The following is a 22535-nucleotide window of genomic DNA, read 5'->3' as shown; positions in this document are numbered from 1 at the left end:
GCACAATGGTAATTGCACAAACCCAATGCCAAACTTTTCCTATAGGGAAGCGATGGCAATTGCACGAACCTAATGCCAAACACTTTCCACTGCAGGGTTCATCTCACTTAGATCCCCAAATAGGGTATGCTTCTAATTGAAGTTGTCCCTAGTTCCTGTCTTGCGAAATTAGCTAGGAATCATCCACAAATGCTCCACTTGAAGTTGTCCTGGGTTCTTGTCTTGCGAAATCAGCCTAGCAATCCTCCACACTAATTTTGCAAATGGGCACTCCCAAAACTAATGCTTAGTAGTTTCTGTCTAGTATTCGGGTGGACTAAGTGCCATTGTCAATTTGATGCAAGTAATTTGATCCATTAATTAATACCAAAAAAGATTTTGGGATGTATCCGAGCCTAGACATATTCAGCCTACGCCTCAATTAATTAATCAGTGCTCTTATGGGCACTAATTAATTATTTGAGCACTAAGGTTTTGTCAACGTAAGCTCTCTCTCTGTCACAACGTTCGCTCATCAACGTAAGCTCTCTCTCCGTCAAAGTTTGTTCTCTCTCATTCGCTCAAGGTTCGTTCACTGTTCACTCATTCGCTCCCTCCCTCTCCCTCCCTCCCTCCCTCCCTCCCCCCCCTCTCTCTCTCTCTCTCTCTCTCTCTCTCTCGGCTTTTGCTTGGCTGAAAAATGCGATGTAACGTCCCTTTTAAACCAATCGCAGAAGATTCAAGAACGTTGCATGTAAATCAAGAACAAAACAAAAAAAACCCCAAAAAAGCACACATCAACAAATAAAAACCTTTTGGAGCCATTTAACCCATCCTTTGGAGCCATTTAATTAAGCTAAGGTTTGATCCCATATCTAAGGTTCTCTCTCTTCAAGTAATTAATTAATACTTCCCCAAAATTTGGCACCCATATATATTGAGTAGAGTTGAAAGGGTGAAACCTTAGGCCATCTTAACAACCTCTTAATAAGTTCACATTCCTCATTATTAAGTAGAGTTAAAAGGTCAAACCTTATCATTTGTGACTTTTCCATCTTTGATTTAAGAAGCAGTGTACTACTTTGCTAATAAATCAACAAAAATCTATGTGCCATCTTGGTCAGAACTATCTTGTGTGTTTCACTGCTCCACGCCTCGGATAATTTTTACCCTATTTGAGCTCCTTATCTCTCTATCTGTGGATTTCATCTCTGCCATAGATACATGTCTGCCATTTCTTGCACAACCCTAATCCTGTCCCTGCAAACCCCAACCCTGTCTCAACTCTCTGCAACCCTTAACCCTCACTCTGTTCTGGAAATCCTACAGAAACAAGCAAGCCATATCTTCATCTCTGCGAAACCCTAACCGTTTCACAAAAGCTACACAGGTTCTGCCATTTCGCCAATTTCCCGCTCTTATCACAGAGCTTCTCTGTTTACTATTCCGTCTGCTTCACCACGGGCGCAAACTGTTAGGATGGTCGGAGGTGGCATCAAGAGAGACGATGGATTACCGGCGATAAGCAGCACCAATATCTTCTCAGCCCTCGAGAGCCGCCGCAAGAGGTCGAGCAAGAAGAGATCAGAAAAGGGCAAGGGAGACTCCAAGGACTCTGCATCGTCTTCCGCATCGCATAGCAGGGAGGCGCAGCTTGCGCCGCAGGTGTGGACGCCGACGCCTGTGTCTGTGACATCGTGGGCCGATTGCGAGGACGATGATGACTATTTCGCCATGCCAGCGCTGCCCCCTCTACCGGATCAAGTAGACGAGACTCCTCAGGATGCAGCACACGAGGAGGAGGAGGAGTTAAGCCACGGAGAGGTATGCTGTGCCAATCCCTCCCTTCTACACATCTTGCCCAGATAACTGTTCACCTAACCTCATTTATCTGGGAAATTTTTTATATTTATATTAATACTATCCTCATTTCATCTGCTTTTTCTGTTACTATTTAATTTCTAAAAGGGTTATTTGAACACTACCTAGCTGTGGAATACCTGCCTATGCAAGTCTTTTCTCAAGTTCTTTGTACATACAGTTTTTTTTAAAGAAGATGTGGTGAGATTAATCCAAGCTGCAAGTTTTTATCTGCTAGATTTGTCATTTGGGTGAAACTTGAGATATCCCAGTTATGCTGGATGGGTCATCCCCAAGCCACGTTGGTCGTTCGTCAGGCTACAAAACACTTGAGGATTGGATCAATATCTTGTGTTTACTAGGTTTGATCCTGGAACATAAGGCTTTTTGAGCATAACATGATCACCCTAAGTTTTGGAATTTGTCTGTTTACTAAAAATTTGGGAATTAAATGTTCTCGAGGCTATGTAAGGTCTTTGTGAACTGGACTTCAAAAACAGTGTTTTTTGGATGCCCATTTTGTGGACATTGGCCAAAAACGGGTGCCCGTCTGTCAAATTTTTACTACACTGTAAAAAGGAGCCATTATAAATCAAACACACTGGCCTAAGGTGCTTTGCAGGTCTCTGATGTTGGGCAGGGGTTTGGTGAGCTTGGATGAGCATTACTGCCCACGCATACAAAGTTCTTCGGGGTCATCCTGTAAAGGCTGTTACACCTGCCAAGCAATCTGGACTCAGGTTAATGGACCTCATAATCCTAGGCCCATATGGTGATGGACATACGCATTTATTTTGTTTGTCGTGAAGTTTACCAAGTCTTAGTCCTAAAATAGCATTGCTCCATGTACTTCGGCTCCTTATATACCCTGTCTGACGTCAAAGGTAAGGCTGTTTCAAAGTTATTGGCATATCTTGGAGGATCACTTAGGCACATATTAGAAGTGTCCTCATTTGTATTACAGCAAGAAAATTAATTGATTGGGGTCGTGGAAAGCGGCCTTGGTTAGAAAGTGCTAGTCATCACACCGTATATTTAGCAAACTTGACTCACTGGATCAACGACTACAGAATTTTCCATGCCCATCATGCAACTAGCTTTTTTCACTGTTGTAAAAAAAATGTTTATTGGGGCATCATCAATTCTAGCCTACATTGAGTGCTTAGTGGTGTATCTTATGATATGTGATTGATAGGAAAGCGATGAAGATGAAGAAGTCGAGGAGGAAGGTGATGAAGGAAATGAAGAAGAACCAGAGATTGAAACAGCTGAGTTGGCTGCTGATGTGAATGTGGCCCCTGCCATACCAGCGGCTGCACGGGAGCCAGACAGGCAGTTATCAAAGAAAGAGCTGAAAAAGAAAGAACTGGCTGAGCTGGAAGCTGTCTTGGCTGAGCTGGGCCTCAATCAAAGGGATGAAAAAGGTGACTTCAATTTACTGGCTTTGAGCTACAAATGACATTGCTAGTACTTATGGTTTCTACTTCGATATTGAAAAGGTTGCAGTTGGGAGTGTGTTGTGCATCTCTAGAGACGTTAGGCAACATGGTTTTAGCAGAGAGATTAAGTAGCCTGTAACAAGAGGGTGTCTTTGTTTGGGATCTGATCTGAAATTTATTCTAGAGTGTAGAAACATTCCTATTCTAAGTGTAGGCAGCCATTATTCGATCAACTCAAAATGCTGTGCTCCACAGGGTTTTGTGCAATGGAAAGAACAACCTTATCAATGGGCCATAGCATAACTAGTGGGTTACAGCAAACATCTATGACAATGGACACAAGCAAATGATTGGCCAAGAGCAAACTGATGCTTGAAAGTGTGGAAACACAAGTACAGTTTTGTGTTCCCAATGACCCGCAGGGTTCAAACTGAGGAGTATGCAAGGGCTGAGTGCATCGGCTGCAACTGCTATGTTATAGGAGGCTCATTTCAAGAGTTAGCTTGACTGGTGGTATAAGGGCTCACATTGAAGAGCAGCAGTTGCATCAAACATTTTCCCTTGCTTTGAGATTTGGTTAGAGTCACTTGCTTTGTTTAGGGATTCCCATGCTTTGTTGGACATTTGAATATTGCTGCATTTTAGTCGATGAAACTAGTCCATGCAAACCTTTAGTTGTAATAAAGGACCTGCTCCTTAGAGTCAAATAGGAAGATTGGGAGCATGAGCTTGGAATTGAGACCTCTAGTTTGACCTATCGTCCCTTGCACTATTGTATGTGTTCTATGGAAGGGCTTTAAGTACGAGCACTAGATGTTTTGGGAAAAAGTACAAGTACTATGTGCAAGTGTGTGATGTATTGTTGTTTGCTTTTGGTTGTTAAAAGTGAGCGACAATGATTGTTTTATTTGGGCCTCTCCCAACACTTAAATATTTGTATATGGGTTTGAGGTGCACAAGACGCATGCTGTATATGGGTTTGAGGTCATATTTGTGTCAACATCATGTGTCTTGTGCACCCATTGCACTTGGCTGGCACTTGCACATACTTGAATCGAAAGTGCAAGTTCTGGGTTATTGATGTGCACCATGCATGGATGATAAGCGTGACCATGCCGCGTTCCCGAAAGAGATACAGGTTCGGATCTGCAACCGATCTCTGAAATCCAGTCCGAATAAAGAAGGAATCAATCTTCTGATTCCAAGCCCTGGGAGCCTGCTTAAGACCATACAAGGCCTTACGTAATCTGTAAACCATCCCTTCCGATCCTGGAACAATAAAGCCTGGAGGCTGCTCAACGAACACCTCCTCCTGCAGGTCACCATTAAGGAACGCAGATTTTACATCCATTTGATACACGGGCCACCTTTGAGAAGAAGCAAGGGCAAGAACGGCCCGAATCGTGGACATCCGCGTTGCCGGTGCAAAGGTATCCTCGTAGTCGATGCCTGGCCGCTGAGCATAACCTTTAGCCACAAGTCTGGCTTTGTGTTTGTCCACCGATCCATCAGACGCGTATTTGGTCTTAAAGACCCATTTAACATCAATGACTGACCGCTTCGACGGCCTCGGTACCAACTCCCAAGTGTTGTTCTTCTCGATGGCATCAAGTTCCACCTGCATGGCTTTCCTCCAAGTATCCTGTGAAAGGGCTTCCTTTACAGAAGTGGGCTCTTTATCCCGCATGATACGAGACATCAAAGCATAGTTCACCTGAAGAAGCTCCGCTGTGTTGCTTTTATCTCGGACTCTATGTGATCTTCGAGGGCCGTCCTCTGTGGTCCACTCGGAGGGTAGCTCCGTGACACCCGACTCCCGAAGGGTGTCTAACAACCACCTAGGTACTCGAACAGATCGTGGAGCCTCCTGTGGTCGCGGGGGCTCTACTCCAGCTGCGGGCTCAACCTCCTGTGATGACTGAGGTGGATCAACTGGAATGATAGACTGGGAATCATCATCAAACTCCTCTGGATCTCCAAGAAGTGGCGGCTCCTCAACAGTGGATGCTGGAACATGCTCGTCAGAGACCACATCCCGGCTGACAACAATCTCGTTCCTATCTGGATCATACAACCTGTATCCCTTGGAAAGAGAGTTATACCCCACAAATACCAGCTTGCGGGACTTGGAGTCAAGCTTCCCCCTCTGCTTCTTCGGAATATGTACATACGCGTCACTCCCAAAGACACGGAAGTGCGAGACATCGGGTTTCCTGCCAAAGTATGCCTCAAATGGAGTCATATGGGGTACTGAAGTCGTCGGAGATCGGTTGATGGTATGGACAGCCGTTGCCACAGCCTCACCCCAAAGTGGACGAGGAAGATCACGATGCTCCAGCATGGTCCTCGCCATCTCCACCACAGTCCTGTTCTTGCGTCAAACAACTCCATTCTCCGAAGGCGATCCAGTATTGGCCAGTTCCCTTTTGATGCCATGATCTGCACAAAATCTGAGAAATACAGTCGAGGAGAATTCACCTCCTTTATCAGCCCTGAGAGTCTTGACCTGAAATCCAGACTCTTTCTCCACCATCACGTGCCAATCCTTGAATCGAGCAAAAGCCTGGTCCTTCTGGGAAAGAAAGTAGATCCACTTGAATCTGGTACAATCATCAACAAGCAGCATAAAGTAGAGAGATCCTCCCAAAGACGGTATCTGCTGAGGTCCACACAAGTCAATGTGAATCAACTCCAATGGTTTCGAAGCCCGCCTGGAAGCCTGCTTCGGAAAGGATTCCCTGTGCTGCTTACCACGTATGCAAGAACTGTAGCGCCCTTGCCTACTACCAACATCTGGCAAGCCAACCACCATCTGGTCCAGGAAAGCTTGCCTCAATGCATCCACATTTGAGTGGCCAAAACGAAAGTGCCACAAATCTCCGACCTGAGAACCTGTCAATGAGGAGAGTGCAGAGAGCTTGTAGATACCATTCTCCACACCGCCTTCCCAAACAACCTGGCCAGTCTCACGGTCCCTTAGAGCAACTGAATGCTCCTCAAATTCCACCCGAAAGCCAGTCTTGCATACCTCATGCACTGACAAAAGATGAAAACCCAGAGCAGGGACATAAAGAACATGGGAAGCATGCTTGCTCCCCTTGCCGTCGGGAATGATCTTTATCCGGCCCTCACTATGTATCGGAATAGTGGAGTTATCGCCAATAAAGATGCGACCTGACTGCCGTTTCAGATCCAGAAAGAAGTCACGGGATGGAGTCATGGGCCTGGAAGCACCACTGTCGAGAATCCATTCCCGGGTATCCTTCGCGATGAAGCCAATTGCCTCCTCGCTCGAAGATGATGAAGCATCGGAGTCCACCATCTCTAAGTGCACAAATGCCGGAGTCGTTGCAGTTGAGGCTGAGGAATCAGCACTTTTCCCTGTCCGCTTAGGGCACTTCCTCCAGTAGTGGCCTTTCTCGCCACAATCATTACAAGATCTTTCGGCCTTCAGCTTCTCTCGTTCTGAATCAGGCTTCTTCTCAGAAGACTTCTCCGGTGAAGCCTTCCCTTTGCCCTTGTTGTTATTTCGGCCTTTCGACCGTTGGCCAGTTAAGGCCTCCGAACCTCCGCTGTGAGGAGGGTTCGTGAAACGTTCCTCCTGGTCCAAGACCATTGGCACAAGCTCCTCCCAGGTTATGGTGCTGAGCCTGCCACTCGTAATCAACGAGGAATAGAAAGCAGAATACTGAGCAAGCAAGTGGGACAGCAAAGTGATGGCCATGTCTTCAGATGATATCTCTTTCCCAGCTTGTAGGACTTCCTGCTGAAGGGCCTGCAGCTTGTTAATGTGTTCCCGCATCGTCGAAGACTTTGCAGGGTTCATAACCCGCATCTGCACTTCCAAGGAGGTCCGTTTCATGGGTGATACCTTGTTATACAAAGAAGCCAAGTGCTCCCATATGCCTCTCGCCAGCGTCATGTGCTTCACATGATTGATCACTTGTGGTGTGTAGTTGAGGAAAATAAATGACCGGACCCTGGCGTTGACACGATCCCACATGTGTGCCTGTGCCTCGTGGTCCTTCCTCGTCGACAGTAACTCCCCTTCCTCTGCTTCCGGCCGTGGAACTCCAATGATGATAAAATCAGCAAGGTCATATGACTCCAGCACCGACTCCATCATGACCTTCCAGATGCCGTAATTGGACCCGTCCAACTGACGATCCACTGGGAACGTGGGGAGAGTCGGAATCTTCACGTGCTTCTCAGCCATCTCTAGTAAATCTGCCATCGCGGGGAGTAACCTGAAAGGGTGGGTGGGTTGGGAAAAAAATCTGAAAACCTGCAAGTGGCTGTCCCGCACCTTAGCCCGCCTTCCTCTTGCACCTTCTCTTCCCGAACACTCCAAAACAGTCCACCAATCAGCAGCCTAACGCTCCCCCTCTTGCTCAGAAAAACTCCCAAGATCTATCTCGAGCCTAGGGCTCTGATACCATGTCAGAATATGCAGCGGAAATGATAACCAAACTTGGGTAGACAAGAGCAAGTAGACTGCAGAAAATAAACAGCACAAGAAACACAAAGAGATAGGTGTGTAAACTCTTCTCTATACACAAGATCTTGAGAAAACTGAATGAGGAAGTGGTGGGGGCAAGGGGCCTATTTATATGCCCCTGGGAGAGCAGTCGGCCAGCACAAAAGATGCCCACGACTGTGTTGGGGTAAAGGCACTATGCCCACCCTTATAGTGTGTACAAGCCCATAAGTTATAGTACATAGTACACTTAGTACATTAAAAGTACTAAGTGCACTATGTGTACTAGTGCAATATACATGTGTGATAGGGAAGTCACACACTCAAGGCTTGAGTTGACTTATCCCCACAACTCTCTCCCTCTTCTTCTCTCTGTGTGTTTGTCTCTCACATGAAACCCTAACCCTAATTCTATCTCCCTTCAACTGGTATCAGAGCTTAGGTAGCTATCTTGATCCTCTCCCTCTTCCCCTCTATGGCTGCACCCAGCTCTTCACACAATCCCTCTTTTATGCTGGTCGCAATTCTGCTAGCTCTCTTCTCACAGTCCCGTGTGATCAGCATACTGTCCCGTGTGATCAGTATCAGTACATACTGTCCCGTGTAATCACTGGTCGCACTGTACTTTGATGCCCAGCAGCTGGGCGTAGGCAGCCAGCAGACTTGGGCTGCCCAGCCAGCAGCGTGGGCTGCTCAGCTGCTGCCCGGCAGCAGCCAGCGCGGAGGGCTGCCCAGCCATCCGTACCTGCACAGTAGCAGGCGCATCAGCATCAACACACGCACAGCAAGCAGCAGCATCATCGTGCAGCACCCTTTTCAGCAGCAGCTGCATCCGATTCATCAACATCAGCAAGAAGCGCCCCCCCCTTTCTGCAACAGCATCAACACAAAGAAATTCAGCCTGCAAATTGTAGAAAATCAGAAAATTAAGAGGTATTTGCCTTCAATTGTGGGATTTTCCTTGTCAATTATCATCAATTGAGCAGGTACAGGTTGCAATGGCTCAAATTTGAGCACAATTGGCAAAATTGGTGACATTGGTCACATTCTGGGTCAATTGGCAGGACATTGGCCGTTAAAATTTGGGGCTTTTGATGTAATTGTGCCATTGGGCATTCATACATGCTGTATGATGTGAGCAATCTCACATTCGGGCCAAAATTGCAGTGCAGATCAAAGGGCTTTTGTGCCGATTGGGTTGATTTGCATGCAGGCACTCGCATTTGATGCTTTGGGCAATGTGTTGATGCCTGTCAAGCACTCAATGTGCCTGTAAATCAAGGGGCTTTCATGTATTGGATGTATATGTGGCCAGGGGGAAGCATTGTGAAGACTCTGGATGCCTTCATGTGCGTTTATGTACCATGTATGATCAGAAATTGATCTTAAATCAAGGGGCTTTTCAAGATTTTATGCTTGTTGAGCTTGGCAAAGCAGCAGGCAAGACTTTTATGCCTTGAATCCTCAGAAATCAGCTTACAGTCAAGGGGCTTTTGCCCAATATCTGTTCGGGATTGTTGTATGCAGTGATCGGGACTGTAAAAGTCTGATTTTCACTCATTTGGACAGCCAGGAGAGCATTTATTGCTGCTGTACTTGTTGGTACAGATTTGGTACAAAGTTGGTACAGATTTGGTACAACTTTGTGCAAGTTTTGGCATGGCTGTACATTGATTTGAGTGAAGAAAAGGTTCATTTTCAACTGTTGTACTTGTTGGTACAGGTTTGGTACATCATTGGTGAGCACTTAGTACTGCTGTACAGTACTTTGGAAGGGGAACAGAGCACACTTAAGGTGCTGTCCTAAATCTGCAGCAACCAGATTTTGGTGATTTTATCACATACAGTGGGAGTAGAGTTGCATTTGTGCTTCCGCAGTGGGAGATAAACTTTGGGAGAACAACTGTGAGCACTTTGTGTGCTTTTGGTGCAGTGTTTGCACATTTTGCAGGGAGTCAAGCATTGACAGGTTGCATATTGCTATGGCAACCACAGGTGAGAGCTCTTCATTGCTTCACATCAAGAAGCTTGAAGGCTCACATAACTATGATATTTGGCAAACCCAGTGCTATAATGTGTTGCTCCAGAAGAAGCAGCACAAGCCTATCAAAGAAAGGGGTGTAATGCCCGCTTCTCTTACTGCTGAAGAGTGGGAAGATATGGATGAGCTAGCAAGATCCACCATCATGTTGTCTGTGTCAGACACTTTACTTTTCAGCATTCGTGAAGAGAAGACAGCTTGGGGAATGTGGCAGAGATTGCAGGACTTGTATGCCCAGCAAAGTGCCTCAAGCAAAGTGTATTGGTTGAAGAAACTCATAGGTCTTCAAATGAAGGAAGGGGCGTCTATGACAGCCCATCTAAATGAGTTTAATGGTATCGTCAGCCAGGTCATTAATCAAAAGTTGGCAATGGATGATGAGTTCAAAGCCACTTTTCTCTTATGCACTTTGCCAGGTCATTAATCAAAAGTTGGCAATGGATGATGAGTTCAAAGCCACTTTTCTCTTATGCACTTTGCCAGAGAGTTGGGACACATTCAGGACAGCCACTAGCAATTCAAATGCTATGCTGTCATATGCAGATGTTGAGGGTGCTCTTCTTCAAGAAGAGATGAACAGGAAGAACAACTCTGTTGGAAAGTCAAATGCAATGAATGCACGTGGGAGATCCCAACAAAGGGGTAAAAGCCAAGAACGGGGAAGGAGCAAGTCCCGCTCCAAAAAGGACTTGGAATGCCATTATTGTGGCAAGAAGGGACATATCAAAAAGCAATGCTACAAATGGAAGAATGATCAAAAGGAAAAGGGCAAAGGAAAAGACAAAGACAAAGATGAAGCCAAAGATGTAAAGCCAAAGGGCAAAAGTGGAGTCAAGATTGAAGAAGTCAATGTGTCACATGCAGGTGACAGTGAGGATGAAGTCCTATTCACGTCTTCACTTGATGCCCATTCACTTCTTACAGGAGATGGTCATGGTATGCACTCATGGATCATTGATTCAGGTGTCTCCTTTCATGTCACAGGTTGCAGAGACTTGTTTGTCAGGTATATTGCTGGCAATGAAGGAGTAGTTTATTTGGGTGACAACCATGCATGCAAGATTCTTGGCAGAGGTGATGTGAGGCTTGTGTTTTCAGATGGCTCACAGCTTATGCTCCATGATGTCAGGCATGTGCTTGAGATCAAGAACAACCTGCTTTCTACTGGACAGCTTGATGATGCTGATTATGTTACCACATTTGGTCGTGGAAAGTGGAAGATTAGTAAGGGCTCACTGGTTGTTGCCAGAGGCTCTAAGGTGGACACTCTTTACTTCATGCATGCAGGTGTTTGTCACCATGCTAATGTAAATGCAACCGAGCTGCCGGAAATCTCTATGTGGCATAGCCGGTTGGGACACATGAGTGTCAAAGGAATGGAGCAATTGTCTCGTTTTGGTTACTTGCCTTCTCTAAAGTTTTCAAGTTTTTAGTTTTGTGAGCATTGTATATATGGCAGGCAACTCCAGTGTCCCCACAAGAAAGCTCTTGGACAGAAAGATGCTCAGTTAGAGCTTGTGCATACAGATGTATGTGAGATGCCTCAGGTTTCTTTGGGAGGGGCAAAATATTTTGTGTCATTTATTGATGATGCCACACGCAAGGTGTGGGTTTATCCTCTTCGTTTGAAGAGTGATACATTCTCAGTGTTTCAGAAGTTTGTTGCTCATGTTGAGAATCAAACTGGCAAAACACTGAAGGCTTTGCGTTCCGACAATGGTGGAGAGTATATGTCCAAACAGTTTCAGGACTTTTGTGATGCTAAAGGCATCAAGAGGGAGCTCTCTACTCCTTATGATCCTCCACAAAACGGGACAGCAGAGAGGATGAACAGGACCATTCAGGAGAAGGTCCGTTCTATGTTGTCACATGCTGCGTTACCTCATGGTTTTTTGGGCTGAAGCTGTTATGACAGCCGTTCATCTTATAAACAGGTCACCTAACACGAGGCTTGGTGGGAAAGTGCCAGAGGAAGTATGGACAGGGAAGCCTCTGTCATACAAGCACTTGAGAGTGTTTGGTTGCGTTGCGTACGTGCACATACGCAGGGAAATGCGCACCAAACTTGATCCTAAGTCTCACAAATGCATATTCCTAGGATATGGTGACAGAGGTGAAATGGGGTATAGACTTTGGGATCCAGTGAATAGAAAGATTATACGCAGCAATGATGTCATTTTTGACGAAACATGCATGTATAAGGAGCTTGCAAGGCAATAGGAGCCTGGCAGAGTCATCTTTGATGATGATGGACATCATGGACAACAACCAAGGGCTGTAAATCAGCCATTACATCAGCAAAACCAGCCCTTAAATGGTGCTGAAAATGGTCCAAATGGACAGCCAGAGATGGCAGAAGATATCCCTATGGATAGATATCCCACAGTTAGAGGAGATACTGGGCATGATATTTCAGCCTTATGGCATGGAATAGGAGCCACCAATAGGTGATATGAGGCTGGACAGCAACCTGCAAATGATGGTCATTGGGTAGGTCCACTAGACCCTCCAGAGCCCCTGACCGGTTTGTTCCAGGGGTTGACTACTTGATGCTCACTGACTGTGGGGAGCCCTCATGTTATAAGGAGGCTTTACAGAGGGCAGACAAGGCTCTTTGGGAGCGTGCTATGAAGTCAGAGATGGATTCTCTCCACAAAAATGGAACATGGAAGTTGGTGCATTTGCCTACAGGCAAGAAGGTTTACCATGTAAGTGGGTTTACATCCTCAAAGTTGCACCTGATGCAAAGCCAAGATACAAAGCCAGGTTAGTGGCTAAGGGCTTCAAGCAGGAATATGGTGTGGACTTTGATGAGATCTTCTCTCCAGTGGTCAAAATGACCACACTTAGAGCTGTATTAGCTTTGGTTGCTCATGATGATCTGGATTTGATTCAGATGGATGTGAAGACTGCTTTTCTTCATGGTGATCTCCATGAGGAGATAAATATGCAACAGCCAGAGGGTTATGCAGTAAATGGAAAGGAGAAGCTTGTATGCAAGCTGAAAAAGAGTCTTTATGGGCTCAAACAGGCACCAAGGGAATGGTATCATAAATTTGATACATTCATGAAATCCCAGGACTTCGGGAGAAGTGACATAGATCACTGCTTATACACCAAGAAAGCTTTGGATGGCAGTCTATTGATCCTCATCTTGTATGTTGATGATATGTCGATTGTCGGGAAATCTCGTAAAGAGATGGATGCCTTGAAGAAGAGGCTGCATCAAACCTTCGATATGAAGGATTTGGGTGATGCAAATCACATTTTGGGTATGCGGATACTTCGGGACAGAAATCAGCATGTGTTGTATTTGTCTCAAAAGGAATACATTGGCAAAGTTTTGCAGAGGCTCAATATGGACGGGGCGAAGAAGACTAGTACTCCTTTGCCTCCATATGTGAAACTCAGTGCTATGGACAGCCCACAGTCAGATAGTGGCAGGGCTGATATGGCCAAGATTCCGTATGCTTCAGCTTGTGGCAGTCTCATGTATGCCATGGTTGCTACTAGGCCGGACATTGCATTTGCAGTGGGAGTGGTTTCTAGATACATGGCCAACCCTGGCAAGAAGCATTGGGAAGCAGTGAAAGGTGTCATGAGATACCTGAAGGGCACACAAGATATGTGCATATGCTTTGGCAAACAGGATGCATTAGTGGTTACACGGATTCGGATTATGCCGGTCATCCAGATAACCGGAAGTCTACTACCGGTTATGTGTTTACATTCACAGGAGGTGCTGTGTCATGGATATCCAGGATGCAGAAGTGCACTGCCTTATCTACTACAGAGGCCGAGTATATTGCAGCCACAGAGGCTTGCAAGGAGGCATTATGGCTATCTCGGTTAGTGGTTGATTTGGGTTATACAGGGATATTTCAATTGTGATAGTCAGAGTGCCATCCAGTTGGCAAAGAACCCTGTCTTTCATGCAAAGACGAAGCATGTGGATGTGAAGTATCACTTCATCAGAGAGGTGATAGAGAACAAGCAAATTCAGCTTGTTAAGATTCATACGGATGACAACCCGACTGATCTGTTGACAAAGAGTTTGCCTCCGGAGCGGTTTGCTCATTGCAGACACTTGATGGGCATTGGATGAGGCCAGTTTCAGCCTTGATATGGCCTTGTATATTATCATGTACATGCTGATTTTTCTTTTCCTTCATTTAAGGGCACTTTGCCTTTAAGTGGGAGGTTGTTGGGGTAAAGGCACTATGCCCACCCTTATAGTGTGTACAAGCCCATAAGTTATAGTACATAGTACACTTAGTACATTAAAAGTACTAAGTGCACTATGTGTACTAGTGCAATATACATGTGTGATAGGGGAGTCACACACTCAAGGCTTGAGTTGACTTATCCCCACAACTCTCTCTCTCTTCTTCTCTCTGTGTGTTTGTCTCTCACATGAAACCCTAACCCTAATTCTATCTCCCTTCAGACTGTGTGAATGCAGTCGGCCAGCAGAAAAGATGCCCACGACTGTGTGAATGCAGTCGGCCAGCAGTCCAGAAGCCTACGCATCATCTGTGTGCAGTCGGCTAGCCACAGGACTGCTGTTGGGACAGTCGGCCAGCCCTGGAGTGCTCCTGCCAACCTCTGGCATCCCTCCCCACCACTAGAAAAAATGGGAAAAATACGGGGAGTGAGGAAAAATGATAAAACACCTTATACAGGGCGGGCACACCCACAACAGAGGCCCTGGTGTATAAATATAGACAGGAGATGACTTCTAACAGGTTCCACATGGACACGTGACTAGTTGGTTGGGAGCTTGCCAGCTGGGGGTGTCAGGTTTTGGCAGGAGAGCTTTCTTGAGCTCAGTGCCATAGTTAACACCAAAGAGCTCAGGGGTGTTGCCATGTGATTGGGTGACTCAGGGGTGTGTGTGAGTAGTAGTCCCATCACACGACGGCGAGTTATGCAATATGGATGCAAGTGTTAAAGGTTAGGTGCCAGCACGATTGTCAGCTACAGTGCTGGAGGTATGTTTCTTCCACTTGGAGTGTTAGCAGGACAGAGAGGCATTCTTGGACTGAGGGATGGAGATCCGGAAACCTTGTATCTGGAGATTGGTGCTCAACAAGCTCAGAGATGGAGGCTTCAGTACCATGGCTGATGTAGACATTGTGGGCCTCTAGGGTGACTAGAGGGGGTGCCAACAGGGAGACAGTTTGGCGGTGTTCTCTAAGGAGCAGATTTTTTCTTGGAGGTAGAGAGTCAGCCGACATCCTTTCTTGGGCTGAAGAGGGAGCACATTGTGTGGATTGGTGTGATACAGATTGGGTTGGAGATATGGACATTTGGTGGTTCATTTTTTGGATTTTGCTGGACTTCTGGATCGGGAGAAGTTTCTTGGAGTACGTGGCAGAGGCAGGAGCAGATCGACTTCACGACTTGCTTTGGAGGTTTCCTTTTCTAGCTCCTTGGACCGTTTTCTCTCCCAGGATCTGAGAGGGGGTGTTATTAGCATTATTCATCTCCTAGTAGTGTGCCCAAGTTGAGTCATTTCTCCTTTCTTGAGTAGTCAAACGTTGTGCTGAAGAAAGGCTTCATTAGCTAGTGAATGCTTTGATGGAACGATTCACTTTATCTCACGACAAGTGGTATAAACTAAACATGATTGTATATATGCATGAAGGTTTCCCCACTAAGGTTTTTGGATCATTACACATTAATCTGCACCTGATGAAGAACACAAACTCTCCATAGATACGCATGCTTACATAGTAGCACACACATCAATGTATGGATCTCTTGGGTTGAACCAATAATTATCTCTCATTCTTCTTTATTAGGATAGCGATTATGAACCGTTGGGTACATCAGTGTCACCGTACTCAATCTTCCCTCATTAGATTTCCTGTTATGTTCCAGGATTGGTATGGGTTTCGTATATTTGCTGCCCTCTTTGAAGTGGAGGTGGTTTATAGTGGTGCCAACTCAAACATGTTTTGAAAAAGATAACTTGATAATGAATGTATAATGCTTTGTGGTTTCTCTTGTTTTGCAGATTCCATGGAAGCAGTTGAAGTCAAGGAGGAGGATGCAAATGGTGAAGTTGATGGCGAAGGAAGTGGCGCTGCTTTGGCTGAAACCAAAAGCTCTAAAAGGCGTAAGGCGAAGAAAGAGAAGTCTTTTAAGGAGGGCAAGGAAGAAGAGGTGGTCCAGGATACAAACTGTGTGTCCAAGGATGAGCCTGCGGTTGAAGATGTAGAGGCAAATGCAGGGCCTGCAGACCGAAAGGAAGTCTTGAAAAAACTTACATCCATGAAGAAGAAAAAGTCCTTCAAAGAAGGTGATTCGGCTGCCAAAGCAGCTGCATCTGAGGCTGCTGTAAGAGCAGCTAAGCTTGCTGCTGCAAAGAAGAAAGAGAAGAACCACTATAATCAACAGCCCGTGAGGTGAAGAATGAGTGTAGATGTTAAAAATGGTAGGGATGGTGTGGAGGGGGTGAGTCTAAAAATTGACAGATTTTCTACTGAGTAATGGTGCACTTAAAGTTCTCTCTCAATACATACAGTAGCTTACTTGAGAGTTCATAAACTTGTTTTAGAACATGTGATCCTACTAGCTTCTAGTATCAGGTTCTTTGTATTGAATGGAATGCCCAGGTACGTTTGTTGTGGTTTATCTTCATTTTCGGACTTTTCTGGCCTTGAAAGTAAGGCATTCATTTGGTTAATTTCTTTGGGAAGTTGACGACTAGATGTACTGGCCTTGGAATGTAAGGCTTTATTCGGATGATTTCTTTGGGAAGTTGGCACCTAAAAGCGTACATTTGAAGGATTTAGATGACCTAAGTAAGGCATTAAATTGGTTGATTCGTTTGGGAGGTTGGCAGCAAAAGTCTTCAGCCTCGGAAAGTAGGCATTCATTCAGTTGACTTTTTCTGGGAAGTTGGGACCTGAAAGCTTAAATTAAAGGATTTCGCTGGCCTTGGAAAGCAAGGCATGCATTGCATATGGGCTTGTTTTGGAGAAAGTAAGGCATGCATTGCATATTTGGTTGTTTAGGAAAGGAAGTTGTGCTAAATATATGGTTAGGCTCGTCCATTTCTTTGGCCTGCTGTATTAAAAATGAACGACAGATGTTAAGACTCATGAACTATGTGAAACTGCCATTGCAACTGAATGCTCCTAATCCTGTGTGAGTGTGTATGGAAATGGTAGGCTTTTAAACGAGGAATTTGTGTACACACAATTAAAAGAGAGGTGCCTTTCTGTTGAATCCTTGGGTAAAACCGAGGCCGCTGAGGTGACTATGATGGTCATATTCTTAAAGCATTTACTTAGGTGACAACAATAATTGAATTGGAGGATTTGATGTCACTAAAGTTTAGTCTTGTGGGTAATGCCTCTGCATTTGTTTCGATCAATGGGTACCGTTGCTAGTTGGTTTAACCTGGAATACTCAGCAAGGCAAACTTGCGCCCTGCCTATACTGTTTTGTAGTAGGTACAGAACCGCTGCTGGCCAACGCCAGGTTCTTTCAAGGGAGGGGAACAATCAAAGGGTTACCCTTCTCTTGCTCTCAGACAACCAGTGACCATTTTTTCTAGATGACAATAGTAGAGCATTACTTTTGAGTACTCTGAATTGGATATGTTTACTTTTCTGGAGTTGGTGGAGGAGTTCTGTGCTATGTAAGGCTTAGTCAACAGCACCCAAGAAGTTGAGGCTGTGTCATTATTTTGGGATGAAAAGGTAGAGTGGAGCAAGGAGTAGTACCTGGATACCAGCTGGGTCTGCCTTCAGACTGCGTGGGTGCCCTATCGGTGAGGATATAACTGTCAAGTGAAGGCTATGCTGAACTATGAACTTGTTGAAATAGAAATTTCAAGGAAGGCAAGAGGCTGTAGACTCTCACAAGTAGTGGTTATCCGTGTCTAACTTAAACTCATTGTCTAAATGATTGTATGAAAGATGTCACTTGATTAAAACATATTATGCTGTCTTTCCTTTATTGTTTTTTAAAATCCACAGCCATGATGACAGAGAAATAGTGGTCTTTGCTTTACAAGATAAGTGATGGAGCACTTAACATCTGCTACCCTTTATCCCAATGATCATTCAAGAAGTAAATTTTTGTATGTTGCAGCTCAATTTTGTATCATATGTGAAATCTCTTCGTAGTACTGTAGGTATTGTTTCTAGGCAACAAGGCAAGGAGCTGCATTAAAACATAAATTTGCAAGATAAGTGTGCATGAAGCTACCACAGAAAGTGGCAATGCTCATAATGATCAAAATATTTACAATGCTTATAGCTGTGATGTAAAAAAAAAAATGCTCATGATGTGAAATATTCAAAATATGAACAATTCTAGGTGTGGCTCTTAGCGGTGAAAGAGAATAGTCTCATGGTCACCATTCACCAGATCTCCTCCTCTCCTCACCTTTTCCTTTGTTCTCTTGGTAATTTAAAACACGAGGGCCCACCAATGCATTTTCTATGGAGTCATGTTCAAAGGTGAAGCAAAATCTTGTGAGTTCTGATGAGAGCTGCATTTTCACAATTTATCATTCATTTGGGCTACATTAAATCTAGACCCAGGAAACAGAACTTAGATGCTGCTCAAGCTTAACTGAATAGGCTATGGTAATGTGCTTCACATGATCCTTGCTCAATTAATTCCATGGAGGGCTATCACCTTGGGCATGCAAGTAGTCCTCACTAGGGAAGTCAAGTAGTATAAAATCCATGGCTCTCATGACTTTATTACCCATCTTTATGTACTTACTTTAGAAAAGAAGGTCTCTTGTATCTTCACATATGCCTCTTTCTTCTTCCCCATAAAAAAATTGAAAATTCAATGTGAAAAAAAGAAAATCCATTGTGCATTCCAATACCCTACAATGGTGGAGAGCATAGTAAAACTACAAGAAAACTTTTTTTAATCCCCTATATTAAAGTCAATAAACTACAAGAATAATAAATCCCCTACATTAAGCTTGTACTCATGTAAAGTACAAGAAAATTTATAATTAGTCCCTTATGTAAATTACTATTTTTGTAGTATTCTTTGTTACTGTATTGAGCTTCTTTTGATCCTCTTGGATTCTCTGTGATTGGCTTAAATGGCTTTTTGTTTGATGCATATCATGCTCATTCTATACATAGCATCGACTTGCTTTGATCAATAGAAACCATGCATGTTCTTAGAATACATGCATGCAATGGATTGGAAATACCTAACCAACCTTTATATTGCTTATAATTAGAACAAAGCAAAAGGAAAACAAAACTAACAAAACAATGATGGAATAGAATAGAATTTAATTATGTTTTTGCATAGAGCATGCAAATCATAGATACGATCATAATTGATAAAAACATCTCAATGAGTAGCACATGGTCAAGCTATGTAATCTTTTTAAAGTATTGGCATCCTCTATTGTTTTTTTTCTAGGTGATTGTCTTAACTTTTGAAGGACTGAGAACTACCTAGGTGCCCATGTCGGTGGTAGATGCATATGAATTTTAAGTAAAATAACTATCTAAGAAAACAAATCATAAAGATTTTTAATATTTGATATTAAAATGATGAAAATATTGAATATGAAAATTCATCTTTCATTTTCTTTGCAACTTTGCCTTGTATCCTTAGTCAAAGCTTGATCAAGATCCTTCTCTTCTTGTTCTCTAGGGTCTTTGACACACCAACACTCCACGTCTTTGTGCCTTGGTTCCATCATCTTCTTTCAGCATTAGTAGATTAAGTGGTCCAAGTGGTCGTGGATGGATGGATCACCCCATAATCTCTACACATGGTGGTATTGTTGGATGTGAAAGGAGATGCTCTATACAGACTCAAAGACAAAACAGACACACAAGCTCAGAGAGCAACACAGAGACGAAAGCGATAGCTAGAATGTACTCAATTGGATAATGAGCATTTGGAGTACAACGTACTAGTAGCCCTTAGAGGGCTGATTGCGCGGGTAACACACTAAGGGTGTGTTCTCATGGAAAGAAAACCCTACCAGCATAGGGTAAAAAGTGCCCGTGATCAGCTCAGTTCACACGTGAACTTGCTGGAGGCAGAAGGCTAACAAACCCCTCTGAAGTGAATGGCGTGAACTGATACAGGGTGTAGCGTACTACCCTGGTAAAGGTAATAAGTTCAGAGCTTGTTGGAAAGCTTCAAACTTCTACCTAGAAAGGGGCTTGGTAAAGCCATATGCCAATTTTGGCATGTGTGGGCATGTAGGTCAAGGCTCTCTCTCCAGCATGGAGCCGTTCCCTGACGTAGTGATAATGCACCTCAATGTGCTTTGTTCGTGCATGGAATACATGATTCTGTGTAAGTGCTAATACACTTTAACGTCAGTGTAAAGGGTGGTAGCAGACTGCTATCCGATACCAAGAACAACCAAAAGATGACGAAGCCAGACACATTCCACAGTAGCTGTGAATGATGCCCTATATTCAGCTTCACAGTTGGATGTGGCTACTCTCGGCTGCTCCTTGCTGAGCCATGAAACGCATGAGCTACGAAGAAGGAAACAATATCCACTCGTTGACACTCTTGTGTCAGAACATCTTGCCTAGTCACTATTTGTGTAGGTAGACAAGCATGAAGAAGATGCATTGTTGTAAAACAATGCATAGTACTGAGTGCCTTGAAGGTAGCGGAAGACACGTTTCACTGCCTACCAATGCCTAGTGCCAGGACAATGCATAAACCTGCTTAATTGTGACACTACATATTGAACATCTAGCTGGGTGTTGCATAGATATATAAGGCACCCGACAACTTGCTAATAGGTGACTACATTAAAAGGCTCAGAAGAATCCTCAATTGGCAGGTAGAGAGACCAGGTTCTCTAGGAGTAGAAACAGGTTTGTAATCTGTCATTTGAAATCGTTCCAAGAGTTGTTGAATGTATCTTCGTTGAGATAACATGATGCCTCCATCAGTTAAAACAAACTGGATACCCAAAGAATAATGTAAAAGACCCATGTCGAAAACGTCAAGCGTATTCTGCAGGTCAAGAATGAAAGCTGCAATGTGTCCCTTGTCAGGGCCGCCTGTCATGAGCAGTTCGTTCACATAAAGATTGAGGATAAGGAGATGATTGCTTTCCGTGTGGACAAGCTATTCTGAAACAAGCAAGAGAGTAAGGATGCATGTATCTTCTGATACCAAGCACGGGGAGCCTGTTTAAGGCCATATAGTGCTTTGCGCAATCTACATACCTGATTCTCTGCACCCTGCTGAATAAAACTAGGAGGTTGTGTGACATAAACGTCTTCCTACAGATCACCATTCAGAAATGCAGTTTTGACATCCAACTGATGCACGTTCCAACCTTTGTGTAGCCAATGCAACTAGAGTCCGAATGGTCGTCGTACGTAATGTAGATGCAAAAATCTCATCATAGTGAATGCCTTCCCTTTGGGCATAGCCCTTGGTGACTAATCGAGTCTTATACCAATCAACTGAGCAGTTAGGCTTCCGTTTCAACTTAAACACCCACTTGGTGTCTATAGCATGTTTGCCATATCACATAACTCCCATGTATCATTTCTAGTAATGGAATCCAATTTTGAACACATGGTTGAAACCCAATTGTCATTGTGTAAAGCATCAAAGTGAGAAATCGGTTCCTCATTCAGTGCAGTAGCGATAAGCGCTCTGTCGACAAAATGAGATGCATGTCTAGAGGCAGCTCGTGTCCTTGCTGGCAAAGGTTTAGGTAGCTTGCTATCACGCAAAGTAGCCTGAAGCCAGCGCTGCGAAATCCGTTGACAATCACGAATAGCTGCATCCTCTTCAATTAATGCATCACCCAACAAGGCAAGGGTTACTAATCTGGAGCAATAGGGATATTTTTGAACTGTTGAATTTGTTGGTGAGTTGCAGCAGTAGATGGCTGAGTTGGAGCCAAGGCGGGCTCAGAAGAGTCAGCACTAGTACCAAACAAAGGCATCAATATATCATTTTCTTTCATTGCTATACCCCACGAAAATACATTTCAAAGCCTTTGCTTTAAGCTTATGTCTGTGTTGTGCTGGTACATGCACATAATAAGCCAGACAACCGAATACACGCATAAGAATGATGACTGAAATTTTGTCATTCCAAGCTTCATAAGCCGTCATAGATTTCAAGGCTTTAATTGGATAGTGGTTCAGTACATAATTGGCACACATGACAGCTTCAAAACAAAATCTAGATGGTAGATTCTTGCTTTTGAGCATACATCTGGCCATTTCCACGAGTGTCTGATTTCGACATTCAGCTACACCATTCTGTTGTAGTGTATATGGAGTGGTACACTAATGAGAAATGCCATGGGACAACATGAAAGCTGTAAACTCATTCGACAAATATCCCCCCCTCTGTCGGTATGCAATCTCAACAGCTTATGATTACAAGCGTTTTAAGCTTTCAACAAGAGGGAGAAATTGACAGAAAGAGGAGAAGGCATCTGATTTGACTTTCAAACTATACACCCAACAGAAGCGTGTATAGTCATCAATAAAAGTCATAAAGTACAGATGTCCACTGAAAGAGGGAGCCCGCATAAGACCACAAAGATCACTCTGTGAACTAGCTGCAATGGGTGAGTAGCACGAACAATGCCATCTTTTGGGAAGGACTGATGATGCATCTTTCCCAGTATACATCGACCCCTCCCATACATGCTTGTGGGGGAGCTACATAGGTGGCAACTCATGAACCATAGCTTGACACTGTAATACTGCAAAGAGATGGAAAATTTAAG

The 22535-nt window shown here is 44.2% G+C and overlaps 1 protein-coding gene across 1 annotated transcript; it reads left to right on the top strand.

Moving 5' to 3' along the window:
• The first annotated feature begins 1081 nt into the window (after positions 1–1081).
• LOC147607581 (uncharacterized) lies at positions 1082–16575 on the top strand. Its single transcript, XM_086790281.1, has 3 exons — positions 1082–1803; positions 3035–3263; positions 15816–16575. The coding sequence occupies exons 1-3, from the start codon at positions 1459–1461 to the stop codon at positions 16208–16210; spliced, it is 969 nt and encodes a 322-aa protein (XP_086646407.1). The 5' UTR covers positions 1082–1458; the 3' UTR covers positions 16211–16575.
• Positions 16576–22535: the final 5960 nt, after the last annotated feature.

This window comes from Cibotium barometz, chromosome 55 (genome assembly GCF_041138505.1).
Source record: "Cibotium barometz isolate CiBa-2024 chromosome 55, ASM4113850v1, whole genome shotgun sequence".
NCBI lineage: Eukaryota > Viridiplantae > Streptophyta > Polypodiopsida > Cyatheales > Cibotiaceae > Cibotium > Cibotium barometz.
This window is presented reverse-complemented; position numbering and strand designations above follow the sequence as displayed.